Below are 12,005 nucleotides of genomic sequence, written 5' to 3'. Positions count from 1 at the left end.
AGAGACCTTAACGTGGGTATCGATGAATCTAGCTCTGACCCGTTCGCTAATAGAAGCACGCACCCAAACCTCCGAAGCATAAAACACATACATAATCCAAACAAATCACTGGACCAACGGAATATTCTGACTTCCGAATCCCTACTCTGCGTTTCAACACCCCTCTTGCTACCCTTTGACAGCAACGGAATCCCCCAAATCGACCATATACTCAATGCAATGATCGCCACCTCCGGGAACATAGTCATAGTCAAATACGCCGTCGAATTTCCCTTGACAGCATTCCAGGCCATATCAGCAGTAATGACAAACACAAGGGAGTATACTAGACGAATAGCCAACAACGGCACACAAGCCGCAACACACATCAAGGCCCTTCGTTCCATGGAAGAATAGTATCCACGACGTAGCCAAAACACCACAAACGTGACCACCATCCAGAGATAAATAGCAGCGACCAAAGTGATTCCGACACGACTGTACGGAGTCGGAAGGAGGGCATGGTCCTTGTGAGTGACGATGATGAAGCCTGTAATGGAAATGCCGATGTCGATCCAGGTGATGATTTGAGGGATGATGAAGATTCGACGATGTATTGTGGGGGTAGATTTATTTCTAGAGTAGTCAGATATGCATATAGTTCTGGGGGATTGTATGCGATTGGGATGGAATGAGATGGGGTAACGGAACATACATCCACTCTAACATCTCAAGTAATAAGAAAATGATTAGAATCATGCCTAGTGATTCACAGACAAATACACCTGCCCAGAGACCATCGGAGTCATTGTTGATAGTGCCTAGCATGCAGCTGGCGCCGACGAGGCGGATGAGTGAGAACACGGCGATGCAGAACCAGCTGATTCGGCCAAGGTAATAGAACGAGAAGCTAAAAAGGAGAGAGGCGAAGAATGCAATGACTTGGGCGACTGCAATACCATCGCGGTATCGGAAGCTGCCGTCGCCGGGCATGATTGATATAATAGCTATTAGGAGGAATGGGTACAATCAGAGGGTAAAACAAGGTTCCCTGAGTAAGTGTGATTTGCTCATGTTTTTACTGGGGATCACTCCAGCTTTATACATATACGCTAGGTAAGATTGGATTCAACAGTTCCTTCGAGCACCGCAACGCGGGGGCTATGAATTTTCGAGAGATTTTGTCTTCGCTCTTCATTGGTGTCGGTGGAGGTCAGGTTGATGTGTCTTCTTGGGATGACACCTAGCAGTGGGGATATTATCCATGTTGAGGCTGGGCGTTAGGGATATCAGGTTGAAGGATTATGGAATGTTAATCATCTGCAGCCCTACTCATCGCATGTCTCTTTGCTTCGACAGATGTGACAATGGCACTAGTAGGTACAAGTCAATTCACCTCATACCGTATCTTCATCATGATCATTATCACTGTCATATGCATCGATTAACTGCCTCAATACAGGCGAACCCATAAATATTGAAGAATGCAGTGTCAGGCGAGTGACAGTGGTGTGTTTGGGGCCATGCGCTATCCCAATCGGGTAAACCTTGAGAGCTCTCAGATTAGGTAAGCAGCAACGGAAAGTTCCTCCTGATTAACTGAGCCCTTATCTTATCAATCTTATATCTAGTAAATACATGTAGATTGCTTGATGTCGAGAATTATACATCGTAAAAATGAAATAAAATTAACTGAAATCTTTTGGATCCCACTAATGCTTTTGCGCTCCAATATGACATTACAGGTGGTATTAAGCCTAGAGTGTTGCTCAGGCAAATATACTTCACTAGACCATGTATTATTATAACATTTCCTCCATCAATAAATTTGGCTCCCTAAACATTAGACTCATCCCGATCACTTTTTCTATCATCGTCTTTGAATACGAAACATTTCACCAGTGTCCTGATAGAGGAATCAGATCCGGCCGGATCATACAATGGCCTATGCTCCTAGCTCATATCGTGGGCATAATCATAGTCCACATGGACAAAGGTCCTCTCAATATCGGCCAGTCCTTCCAGCTTATGCTGGAGTGTTTGGTTGATATCATGGGAGTCTCGGAGCTTAGTGCCCGGATCCGTGATGATATCGACCTCGACGTACAGTTGCTGTCCGGCATGATATGCTCAGCACTAAGTCTGTCAGGCAAAGCAACAGGAGAAATATAAACAACGTGGAAGGAAATGGTTAACTCATTGTGTCAACCTTCTCGATTCTCTCGTCAGGAGTCAAAGTAACATAGATGCACTTGTTCATGAATTCTCGGGGAGCGCATTTCCCCACCAAGTGCCACGTCTGCTAACGCCGTGGACACCTAGGAGAACAAGATCCGGAGGCCAATGCAGCATGCTCCGACCGGATCCAGATACCAGACGAAATTGTCCCCTACAATCGACATAATCAGACTGAAGATGTTCACCGCCAGATCATTCCGGTGGTCGACGAAGAACACTTGCGCCGCTGGGTACCGCCGCAAGGTGAAGCAATACAGGAACAGCACAAATTTCGAAAAAATACCGACGCCTACGCAGGCCAGCGGCACCGTAGCAAGGATACCTGACTCGGACTTCCGCGATGCCAGCGACTTGGCCGACTCGATGATGAGCTCAACCGCTACGGTGGTCATCAGGGCACAGAACATGATGATTGCCATCGTCTCGATACGTCACGTCCCGGAGGATACTGGGATGGCTTCGGATGCGACGGCATTCGAGGCGTGATTAGCATGACAATGGACGAGACCAGATCCATGAAAGCGGCTGCGGCGGTGGCGAACAGTACGAGCGAGTGAGTGGAAATTGCGGTGTATAGCTGGATCGCAAAGAGGCAGAAATTGACAGGAAGCTGGCTCTGACTGCAAGCTTTAACTTGCCTCCATTCTCCGCGACGTCTTGGGCCTTGAGGTGTTCTTCATTGCCACTCTGTAGGACCCGTCCATCATCTCATTTTGCTGGCGGTAGAGCTGGTTCTTCTCTTCATTTTCCGATTTCGAAAATGCAACCCAGTGTTTCCGTTGAGATACGGATGTTTTGTACTCTAGGAGACCAAACAGGTCTGTGTCTCACGGTGTCATCTTGATCTGTGATTAATTGAGGTATTAGGGTACGGCCACCGAGAATATTAAGACACCTCGAGAGATCAGGATGAATTGGATCATATCCACTGAGTTAGGATGAAATACAGCCTGCTGCGGCAGGTCCAATGCTGGGTATTTCCTTGGTGTCAAATGGGCTATTAAATTGATAGATAATAGATATGTTGATTTAATTAACAATAGGGCACCTCATTTATATGTAATATAATAATATAAACGAATCGGTAGTATGAAGGTAAACAACCTCACGAAACTAGTCGAGCTTAGCTTCAATATGAGCAGACCATGTTTAGATCCAGACTCCCCCACATTTTCCTCTCTTTGATGTGGATGAAAGTGCATGCCAAGATATCATATGTTGCTTTCAATATATATTTCTAGCGGATTGACAGCTTATAGACCAGCGTGACGTGAACTAATCTCCCGAAACCACCCATCCCTTGTGTTAAACGCTGGAGATTTGCCGTCTAGCAACACATTCCCCCAGGCCCAACAAAAGTGATAAGAGATTGTTGCCGTAACACTCAAAATGGCCAGGATGAAAGACGACGGCTCAGCCAAGTCGAACGGTGTTTGAAACACCTCCCATTGCCAGGAAGGACGGGATCGTGCACTTACGAATTGACAGTCGTTGATTAGCGTCAAAGACGGCTGCAATTGGCAAGTCTTCACTGCCCGGCTTCTTAAATGTCAACCTGATACTGAATGCTTTTACCAAAATAATATGCTTGTGGCCAAAATAAAATGCTTGTGGCCAAAATATACGATCCTCCAATGTCTCCGGTGCGAAAGGCAAGACAGGCACGAGAGAATTCATGGCCATCGGGGCACTTCTTAGGGAGCGGCATTCTTTCAAGCACGACCTCGAGTCAATCATCTGGGTGCCTTCTGTATATACATAAACGACGACGGCCAGTTGGTCAAGAGTCGTTCCATAATTTGACGAGTGGAACTATGTGGCAATACATAGAACAAGGGTAGTGATCTACTGAACCCCCCGGTCCCCACCCAGGCCCCCATTTGGGCCCTTGTATCTCCTCTCTACCTACAAAGACCATGGACCCATAGGATAGGCCCGCCGTATACCCTTTTGGCCAAGACTTTTACCATTGGCGTATACCGGTATACGGCGTACACTCTACTATTAGGGTATAGGGATACATAGGCCACAGTAATACGTAGATCCGATGTAGGCCACGCTCTGACCTGAGACCTAACACGGACTGGGCCGCGCCGAACCCATGCGGTCGTCCCTACCGCAGTCTAGTCCCTACCGGGCCGCGCGGCGCGCGGCTCCCTGGGAGTGAAGTTTCACTTGGGCTGTTCATAATTGGTTACCGATAATTTGGGTCTGCTCCACTTGAATAGCTTAGCGTGTGACAAACATGCATTTGAGGTGCCTTCTTTCCCCATAGCGGCAACAGCCGGATAGCACAACAAGCAATTTTGTGTGGAGTGCTGGATTAACCTCCTTCGTAGAATAATGATTAAAAATCAAGTAACGGATAATATAGAATGATCGCAGTGGCTACACCACAGTCGCATTTTGCCGCGCGGTCAAGAGTGTCGACGCTAGCTTGTCGGCAACCTAAGGACCGACAATCTCAAGCTTCCGGGCCTTTTTTTTTTTTAAATGGGACAGAGAATACAACAATGATTTACAGAAACGGGGATCTGTCCATAGAATCTACTTGTACTTATGGGTTGTCCTGAATCTGCTTGGAATTCTACATCTGAACTACAGATCTATGAAGATGGAATGACCCCACCACCTCTATCAAGCTCAATAACGCTGCCACCGACTCTAGTGTACGTACTTGGCAATCTGTACTCTACTCTGTACAATGTGTACTGGTCTAGTTATTTTACAGAGTGCTAGGCAGTGATGTCGCAATATTTGGTGGACAGGGGAAGTAATAACGGTCAACTATAGCGATATCCCACTTAGAGACCACGGGTGTGATTTCAATTCTGGGAGAGCTTATACCTGAACGGATCCACTCCCTGACCATGACATGCACTAAATAATAATGGCTAGCGTCCTGTAGGCTACACCACGCTTGGTTGCTAGTACGTAGGTTGGTAGACTAAGCTGGGGCATATGACACTGAGCGAGTAGTCATCTGTCGGAGCATGCAGCCTAAAGAAACTTCTTGTGGAAAGTCACTACGGGAAGACGCCAGACCTATTCATTCTTCCCTGATAGTTTGGACAGATCCATACGATGTGTGGCCGAAAAAGAGTTTCAACAGCAGGAACTAGGGTTCAAGCCCAGTCTGACCAAAAAGCTCGAGGGGTACTTAGTAGATATTGAAGTATATGCCACTTTAGCTGGATCATGACCGAAATTGACTAGGAGAAAATATGGAAGTCATGCATGTGGTATGGCCTGGACGGCATACAAGCCACCAAATACGACCCATCCAGGGATTAAAAACAGAGATTTCTTGTGGAATTGGCCCGCATCTTAAGGGTATGCATTTTGGAGCCAATGCGATTGGACGGGATAACATGCTAGTGGCATGTGGGATCTTGTTGGCCATCGAAGGAAGCCATTTTGCGGCGCAGCTGCATTTGTCTTGGAGGGTACTTACGCTGGTCTATTTAGCGTGTATGTGCGGAGAACGGAGTACAGACAGTACTGTATCTGCAGTACAGGATAACACTAATAACCGGTTGATGATAACAAACATGCCCAGTAATCACCCTACAGTTGTAAAATAATGCAAAATTGATTTATTCAATTAAATATTGTCGAAGAGTACCGCTGCATTAAAAAGGTGTCATGACGCCGATTCAAACATAACATGTACTGTTATTTTTATGGTTGACAAATGTTTAGCTTTATATAATTATTATTGTTTTTTGCTAAAAGATAACTGCTTCATATAAATAAGATGATTAATGGCAATCGTATGAGGACAGAATTTAACCGTAAGGGCCCCGCGTAATGTCTCTGACCATAAATTCCTGCGCGCGTTGTTGGAATAATGTGCATATAGTTATAAGACGCTTCACACATTTCAGCCACCACTCTTCGTATACTGGGGAAGCATAGGATTCTCCCCCCAGTGTCCGATTCAGCAACTTATTCAAACATGGCTCGATTTTGTTGATGTCATACGAGAATTAATCCACTTGAGTTGGTTTAGACAATATGCTAACATCGCTACTGCCTGGTTAGGTTAAACAATAGTGCCCGATATCTAACTAGAAAGCTTGTTAGGCTAGCCAAGTCCAGCCTCTTTATCTCCTGTGCTGATGGTCAAAAGTCGGTCCAACGCTAAGCAGTTAACTGATTTACCCCATCGAACATCCTTATCACCACCTGCCACGATTCCGGTCCATTGCACACTCACGATAGTGGCCCAGGTTAACTGATACACAGGCTTCGGCCGAAACAGAGAGTGCTTAGATTGCATCATCTAATAACAAAATTTACTACTGGGACTCAATGGGAAGGGTGATATCCCTGCTGTAGGCTACAGGGTGGGCCGGCTTCGGCGGAACATCCAGGCGGCTACGCACCCAGTTCAACTACAGGGCAAGTTATTAGCTCAATAACAACAGCGATTGTGCTGGAAGCCCTACATAAGAAGCCATAGGCATCGGCTGTACAGCTATGCTGCTTGTAGATAGAGGCATTCCTCCATCGAAGGTTGTAACCGAATAATCTCTTAGGGTTGTGACTGTGTACAGTGTCAATGGCAGGAAATCTGGTTATAAATCCGACCTGATCCTAATAACTGATTATCAAGGCTGTATCCCAGTCAGTTAGTGTTGTCTAGTTGGTCGAAATAAAGGAATGCAGGACTAGCACGAAGTGGACCATAGCGTCCAAAAAACGTGCGGCATTTTTTGAGTCCACTAATTGTGCGTGCGACCGCCAATTTGCTCTCTTTCGACCATGACAACATGGTGGGAAACCATTATAAGCTGTACCAGGTATTTTCTGGTAATATATAGTTACCCGTGTCCATATATATAAACTTACCATGTACGCTGACTGACGGACTCTGTCTTCCACAAACCCCCATCTCGCGATCTACACGCTGGAGCACCGTCTATCAGAATGCCCAGCGGAGAGAATTACCGGCTCCGGCAGCCCAACTTGGATTTGCAGAATGGTCTGTACCCACTGTTAACAAGCATGAAGCCGCTAACCAAGGCAGACGACGACCGGGATGCTTTCCTGGTCCGTTTCGAAGATGGTGATAAGGAGAATCCAAAAAATTGGAAACCTTACTACAAATTATGGCTCACCATAGAAATGGGTATGCTGGCCTTTGTTGGCTCGTTGGGATCATCCATTATGACACCAGCGTCAGCAACACTGTCGGCGTATCTGGACGTCAGCATCGAGGCAACGGTACTGGTGCTATCTTTGTTTGTCCTAGGTGAGTCAGCAGATAGTCGTAGTTACGCGATAATCATTTGGTATTCAAAGTTAATTGAGCAGGATTTGCGCTGGGCCCATTGCTCTGGGCGCCCATTAGTGAAATATGTGGACGCAAATGGTCCATGTTGCCGCCGGTTCTCGTGTTGGGACTCTTCAGCATCGGAACTGCAGTGAGCAGGAACGCAACAAGTGTTTTCATTACTCGATTTTTAGGCGGCGTCTTTGGCTCTGCGCCCATTAGTAACGTATCTGCGGCACTAGGGGATATTTATGATCCCCAGGATAGAGGGGTGCCCATGGCATTCCTCGCGCTATGCGTAGTAGGGGGTCCAACAGTGGCTCCTGTTATTGGCGCAGCGCTCACAGTCAATCCACACTTGGGATGGCGATGTACGCTTCTCTACTTAGCAGTTCAAGACCTATATACTGACTCTGTAGCAGGGACTGCATACATGGAAGCTATAGTAGCGTTCGTGGTTTGGGCTGTTGCGCTCTTTTTCCTGCCGGAAACGTATGGCCCTGTCCTACTGAAACACAAGGCGAAGCGTATGCGTGAGAGTACAGGAGATGAGCGATTCTGGCATCCCAGCGAGAATGAAAAGCTTCACCCGCGTAACGCTGTCACAAAACACCTTCACAGGCCTCTGCGGTGCGTGGTCATGTTTATGCGTGCTGTTGCAGCCAGCTAACCCAGTACATGGATAGCATGTTCTTCACAGAGCCAATGCTGACGTGCATTGCGCTCTACGCCTCATTTGTCTACGGACTTCTCTTCCTCAGTATCGAGGTCTATCCGATCGTATTCTATGAACAACGTCAGTGGAGCTTAGTCGTCTCCTCGATTCCGATTCTGGGTATTTTCGTCGGTGTACTCTGCGCCCTCTTCATCAACATCGCCAACCAGCCTCTATACGTGAGGGCCATGGTCAAAAATGGTGGTCAACCAGTGCCAGAGGCACGTCTGCCGCCAATGATCATTGGAGGTTTCTTTTTCTCTGCTGGCCTGTTTTGGTTTGGTTGGACAGCATCGCCACCGCATTGCTGGTTGTCGCCGGTGGTTGCAGGGGGTGAGTATCCCATTTTTCCTCAATCAAGAGGAGGAGCTGGGCTAACATGCCTGCAAGGGTTTATCGGTGCTGGCTTCAACGTTGTGTTCCAGCAATGCCTCAACTTCTTGGTAGATACTTATGGCACATATGCGGCGAGCGCGATCTCCGGGAACACATTTCTACGATCATTGCTGGCCTGTGGGCTGCCCCTGGCTGCTAGACCTATGTTCTTGAATATGGGAATTGGCCCAGCTTCTAGTCTTTTGGGGGGCATATCCTGCTTGGCTTTGCCAGTTCCCTTTATCTTCATGAAATATTCTTCTACCTTGAGGAAGAAATCCAAATTCGCTACAGCATTAAGCGGCTAAGGTATGCAACCTGGGACGGAATGGATTTTAGCTTCGTTCATATGCGTCGTATCCGTCACATTTTAGTCACATAGAAAGTTGCAAGCAGTAGTTATAGAACCAAAAAGGGAAAAGTAATAAAAGTTAAGGGTCATGACTTTCAAATTTTACATATTTGTTACGAGTGCTTTCCACAATGTGAGAATAAATTTTTAGAGCTAATATAATAGTTATGCCCGTGTTTTACAACTGGATAGGGTATAAGTGGAACGGTGGTGATTAGTGATAACCTGCTGAGTGATGGAATATTCCATGTGACTACCGGTAAGCATGGACTACGAGCGAAACTTTAATATCTTAAAACCACGCGAGCCCCGTGTTGGAAACCCGTCTCAAACATTACTGCTACATGCCTCTCAATCACTTGCGACCGCCATGGGGCATCATCACTATGGCTCTTCCCATACAACATTGGGAATACACTGACGGTTCAGTCGCATTACCCTCCACCCCCAATACCTAAAAATGACGCTGTCCGACACCCTTCTTGCTGATTGGAATGAAGACTCTTCTCTGGAGCTATGTTTACAGAACCAGCCACTGCCTGGCTCGGATGGGCAAGTTTGACGAACTTGGTTATCATAGGAGTCTAGGAGTATGGCCCCTGTTGCTCGTTGCCCGCCACTTGCTCCTTTTCCTCCATACTTCACACACTAACTGTGACATTCCAGATATACTCACCCTAGCCCTTCCCTTACCCCGAACGAAGCAATTCTGGAGTTCTCCCTGTCTGTGTTTATCCAATTTTATAAAAAATATCCTACTACTTTTTTGATACCTATTGCGACACGCCTATACGCACAGTCTGCGCGACGTCTGGATCGCTTGCTGCTCTTTGGCAGCTGTCGCCTTTACGCTGAGTTTCCTGGTAGAAAGGCATGACCTGGATAAGGAGCAAGAAACCGAGCAATGCCTGAGGCAAGGTTAATTTTGTGCCGAAATTAAGAGAAAGGTGGACAGACTGTCTATGCAATCTTCATGGAAATAAGAGGAGGCGATTGGAGAGATAAAGTGCGTCACCCGCTGGGGAGGCGTATTAATGGTGCATAGATGGGGTTGAGATAACACATTAAGGACCAAAGCGGCACCAGGTGGTGAAAGATGACGCTATCCAGACCGGGAAGACCGCTTCCCTTCCTGGGGTCTGATCTCCCAGGAACGGTGATCAGCACAACGTATAGCAGCCCTAAGTCTGACAGCCCGATTGCACGCATAAGAGTCATTAGATCAGAAAAGTTCGTTTTTATAGAGCGGTGCATGTACGGTTTAGAGAAAAGTAGATAGCGATAGTTGCTCCCTGTATATCGCCGGTAAGGCGAGAGGTCAACGTATAAATACAACCAACCTACAACCAAGGGTGCATCCTTCTCTTAGGGCTCAAAGCTGTGTGTCGGTATCAATTTGGCAGACGGTACTGTAGTACCAAGGACGGAGTGAGTGGGAAAGAAGGGATACTGGAGCTGTTGGAAACGTCAGATAACGATATGGATGGCAGACATGTTCCTTTCACCTCCTAGAAAGGGAAGTAAAACGATCCAGGCTGTTTGTCAAGGATCTTTGGCCTACGTAGATTCGCCAAATTTAGATACACTCAACTATGGCCCCAGAATTGAAAGTGTCACGCCAAAGCCAATCGAAGGCTCTCTGGGCTGGTTTCTCGAGACATAACATTGAGTATCAGTCTGGATCGGTGGTCTTCGCTCAATCCAAACGGCTACTATTGTAACTGATTCTCAACCATAGCAATGAAAACAGAATGCCTGCGTCCAAAGATTGTCCATGTAGTCAAACTACAGTCAGGATTCTCAGCCTAAATGAGAATTTTCCTGGTAGATCCCAAATTTTTCGAGTAAGAGATGATCAGATGGCGTAGATCCGTCGTCATGGGGTGTCGAACATGTCTCACCCGTTCTCGGTAACGGTCATTTAGGAACACAAAGTGGAACCCTAAGGTCGCAAACCGCCGGAGAAAGGTAGAATTACAATGTGTATCCAGGCACTCTAGGCTTCGTAGATAAATCCAGCGTAACTCGCGTTTGAGCTGTTCGCGATTGTCCCCCGCGACAGATTCGGTTCGCTTATTTCGGAGTATACCTAGAACCTCCTTCGCTATGTCCATCGAGAGACAGTTACATATGCCGGCCATTTCAATCCCACAGTCTCGGCGCCCAAGAGACTTAACTCCCCTCGCGGCAAGAACGACGAGGGCTGCTCCTTGGGCGCCCTCTGTCATCACCCTGAATTGGGACATGAGGGTAGTCTTTGCCAATACCTGCCTGCGAAGCTCTGGGTCCACTTTCTCAAGGTATTGCACAGTATACTGCCTCAACAGATGCATTTCTAGCAGTTTGACATCGTCTGGATGAACACCCTCTGAACGCAGACCTGCAAGCACGTCCGATAACCGATTCCCCAAGAGACGAAAAGATCCGTCCGCCAAGTCCTGCGGAGGAATTGTGATATCATCGGAAACAGTGGAAAACGCCACCCACAGGTGCTTCCATCAGTGCGCGTCCAAGGATCCATGCCATTGCGCCCACCACTAGAGGGCGTCACGAAGGGCATACTGGCAAACTTCCTCAATATTCGTATCTCCTTTTGCTGTGTACAGAGTATAGTCCTTCTCGTGTTTACCACGGTAGGCTTGAATGGACTTGTCGATATAATCACTCAGACGGTCTATGTCCCTGCATGCACATGGAGGGCGACAGGCAACTCCCATGCCCGAGAAGATACGCATAGCGTCTTCATTAATTTCCACACCGTAGTAAGCGTTGTCGTTCTTCTTGGACGGTGATTTTAAGTCACAGCAATGAGTCTGAAACCAGAGAGTTGATGTTTCCCCAAAGTACGATTTGACAGCATGCCATATGTACTCCATATTAAGCTTGCAAGTAATAAGAATAGCGAGACTGAGTCTAGAATTGCAGTTATATCAGGAACTTTTTGAAGACAAAGGTTATAGGTAAGCGAGCTTACTTCTGCGCACTTATAGGTAAGCTACTTCAGGGTAATCACAGAGCTAGCCCCTTTATAGTGATTGTGTCACTTTGGCTCAAAGGTTGTGGTAATT

At 46.9% G+C, this 12,005-nt stretch overlaps 4 protein-coding genes across 4 annotated transcripts; 2 read left to right on the top strand and 2 right to left on the bottom strand.

Moving 5' to 3' along the window:
• Positions 1–168: 168 nt before the first annotated feature.
• Positions 169–972, bottom strand: ATNIH1004_008335 (uncharacterized protein; the record flags this gene model as incomplete). Its single annotated transcript, XM_033572946.1, has 3 exons — positions 169–272; positions 353–615; positions 695–972. 3 exons carry the CDS (start codon positions 970–972, stop codon positions 169–171), a joined length of 645 nt encoding a protein of 214 aa, XP_033423498.1.
• A 993-nt stretch (positions 973–1,965) lies between these two features.
• On the top strand, positions 1,966–2,703 carry ATNIH1004_008334 (uncharacterized protein; the record flags this gene model as incomplete). The annotated part of the gene is made up of 3 exons (XM_033572945.1): positions 1,966–2,119; positions 2,302–2,447; positions 2,515–2,703. The coding sequence occupies 3 exons, from the start codon at positions 1,966–1,968 to the stop codon at positions 2,701–2,703; spliced, it is 489 nt and encodes a 162-aa protein (XP_033423497.1).
• A 4,446-nt stretch (positions 2,704–7,149) lies between these two features.
• ATNIH1004_008333 (MFS transporter) lies at positions 7,150–8,893 on the top strand (the record flags this gene model as incomplete). Its single annotated transcript, XM_033572944.1, has 5 exons — positions 7,150–7,474; positions 7,537–7,866; positions 7,918–8,125; positions 8,182–8,543; positions 8,601–8,893. 5 exons carry the CDS (start codon positions 7,150–7,152, stop codon positions 8,891–8,893), a joined length of 1,518 nt encoding a protein of 505 aa, XP_033423496.1.
• Positions 8,894–10,742: 1,849 nt separating this feature from the next.
• On the bottom strand, positions 10,743–11,813 carry ATNIH1004_008332 (uncharacterized protein; the record flags this gene model as incomplete). The annotated part of the gene is made up of 2 exons (XM_033572943.1): positions 10,743–11,429; positions 11,508–11,813. The coding sequence occupies 2 exons, from the start codon at positions 11,811–11,813 to the stop codon at positions 10,743–10,745; spliced, it is 993 nt and encodes a 330-aa protein (XP_033423495.1).
• Between the last annotated feature and the right edge of the window lie 192 nt (positions 11,814–12,005).

Source organism: Aspergillus tanneri (genome assembly GCF_003426965.1).
Source record: "Aspergillus tanneri strain NIH1004 chromosome Unknown AapTan_6_pilon_pilon_pilon, whole genome shotgun sequence".
NCBI classification, from domain to species: Eukaryota; Fungi; Ascomycota; class Eurotiomycetes; order Eurotiales; family Aspergillaceae; genus Aspergillus; species Aspergillus tanneri.
Note: the sequence above shows the minus strand (reverse complement) of the source record. Positions and strands in the feature narration are given on the sequence as shown.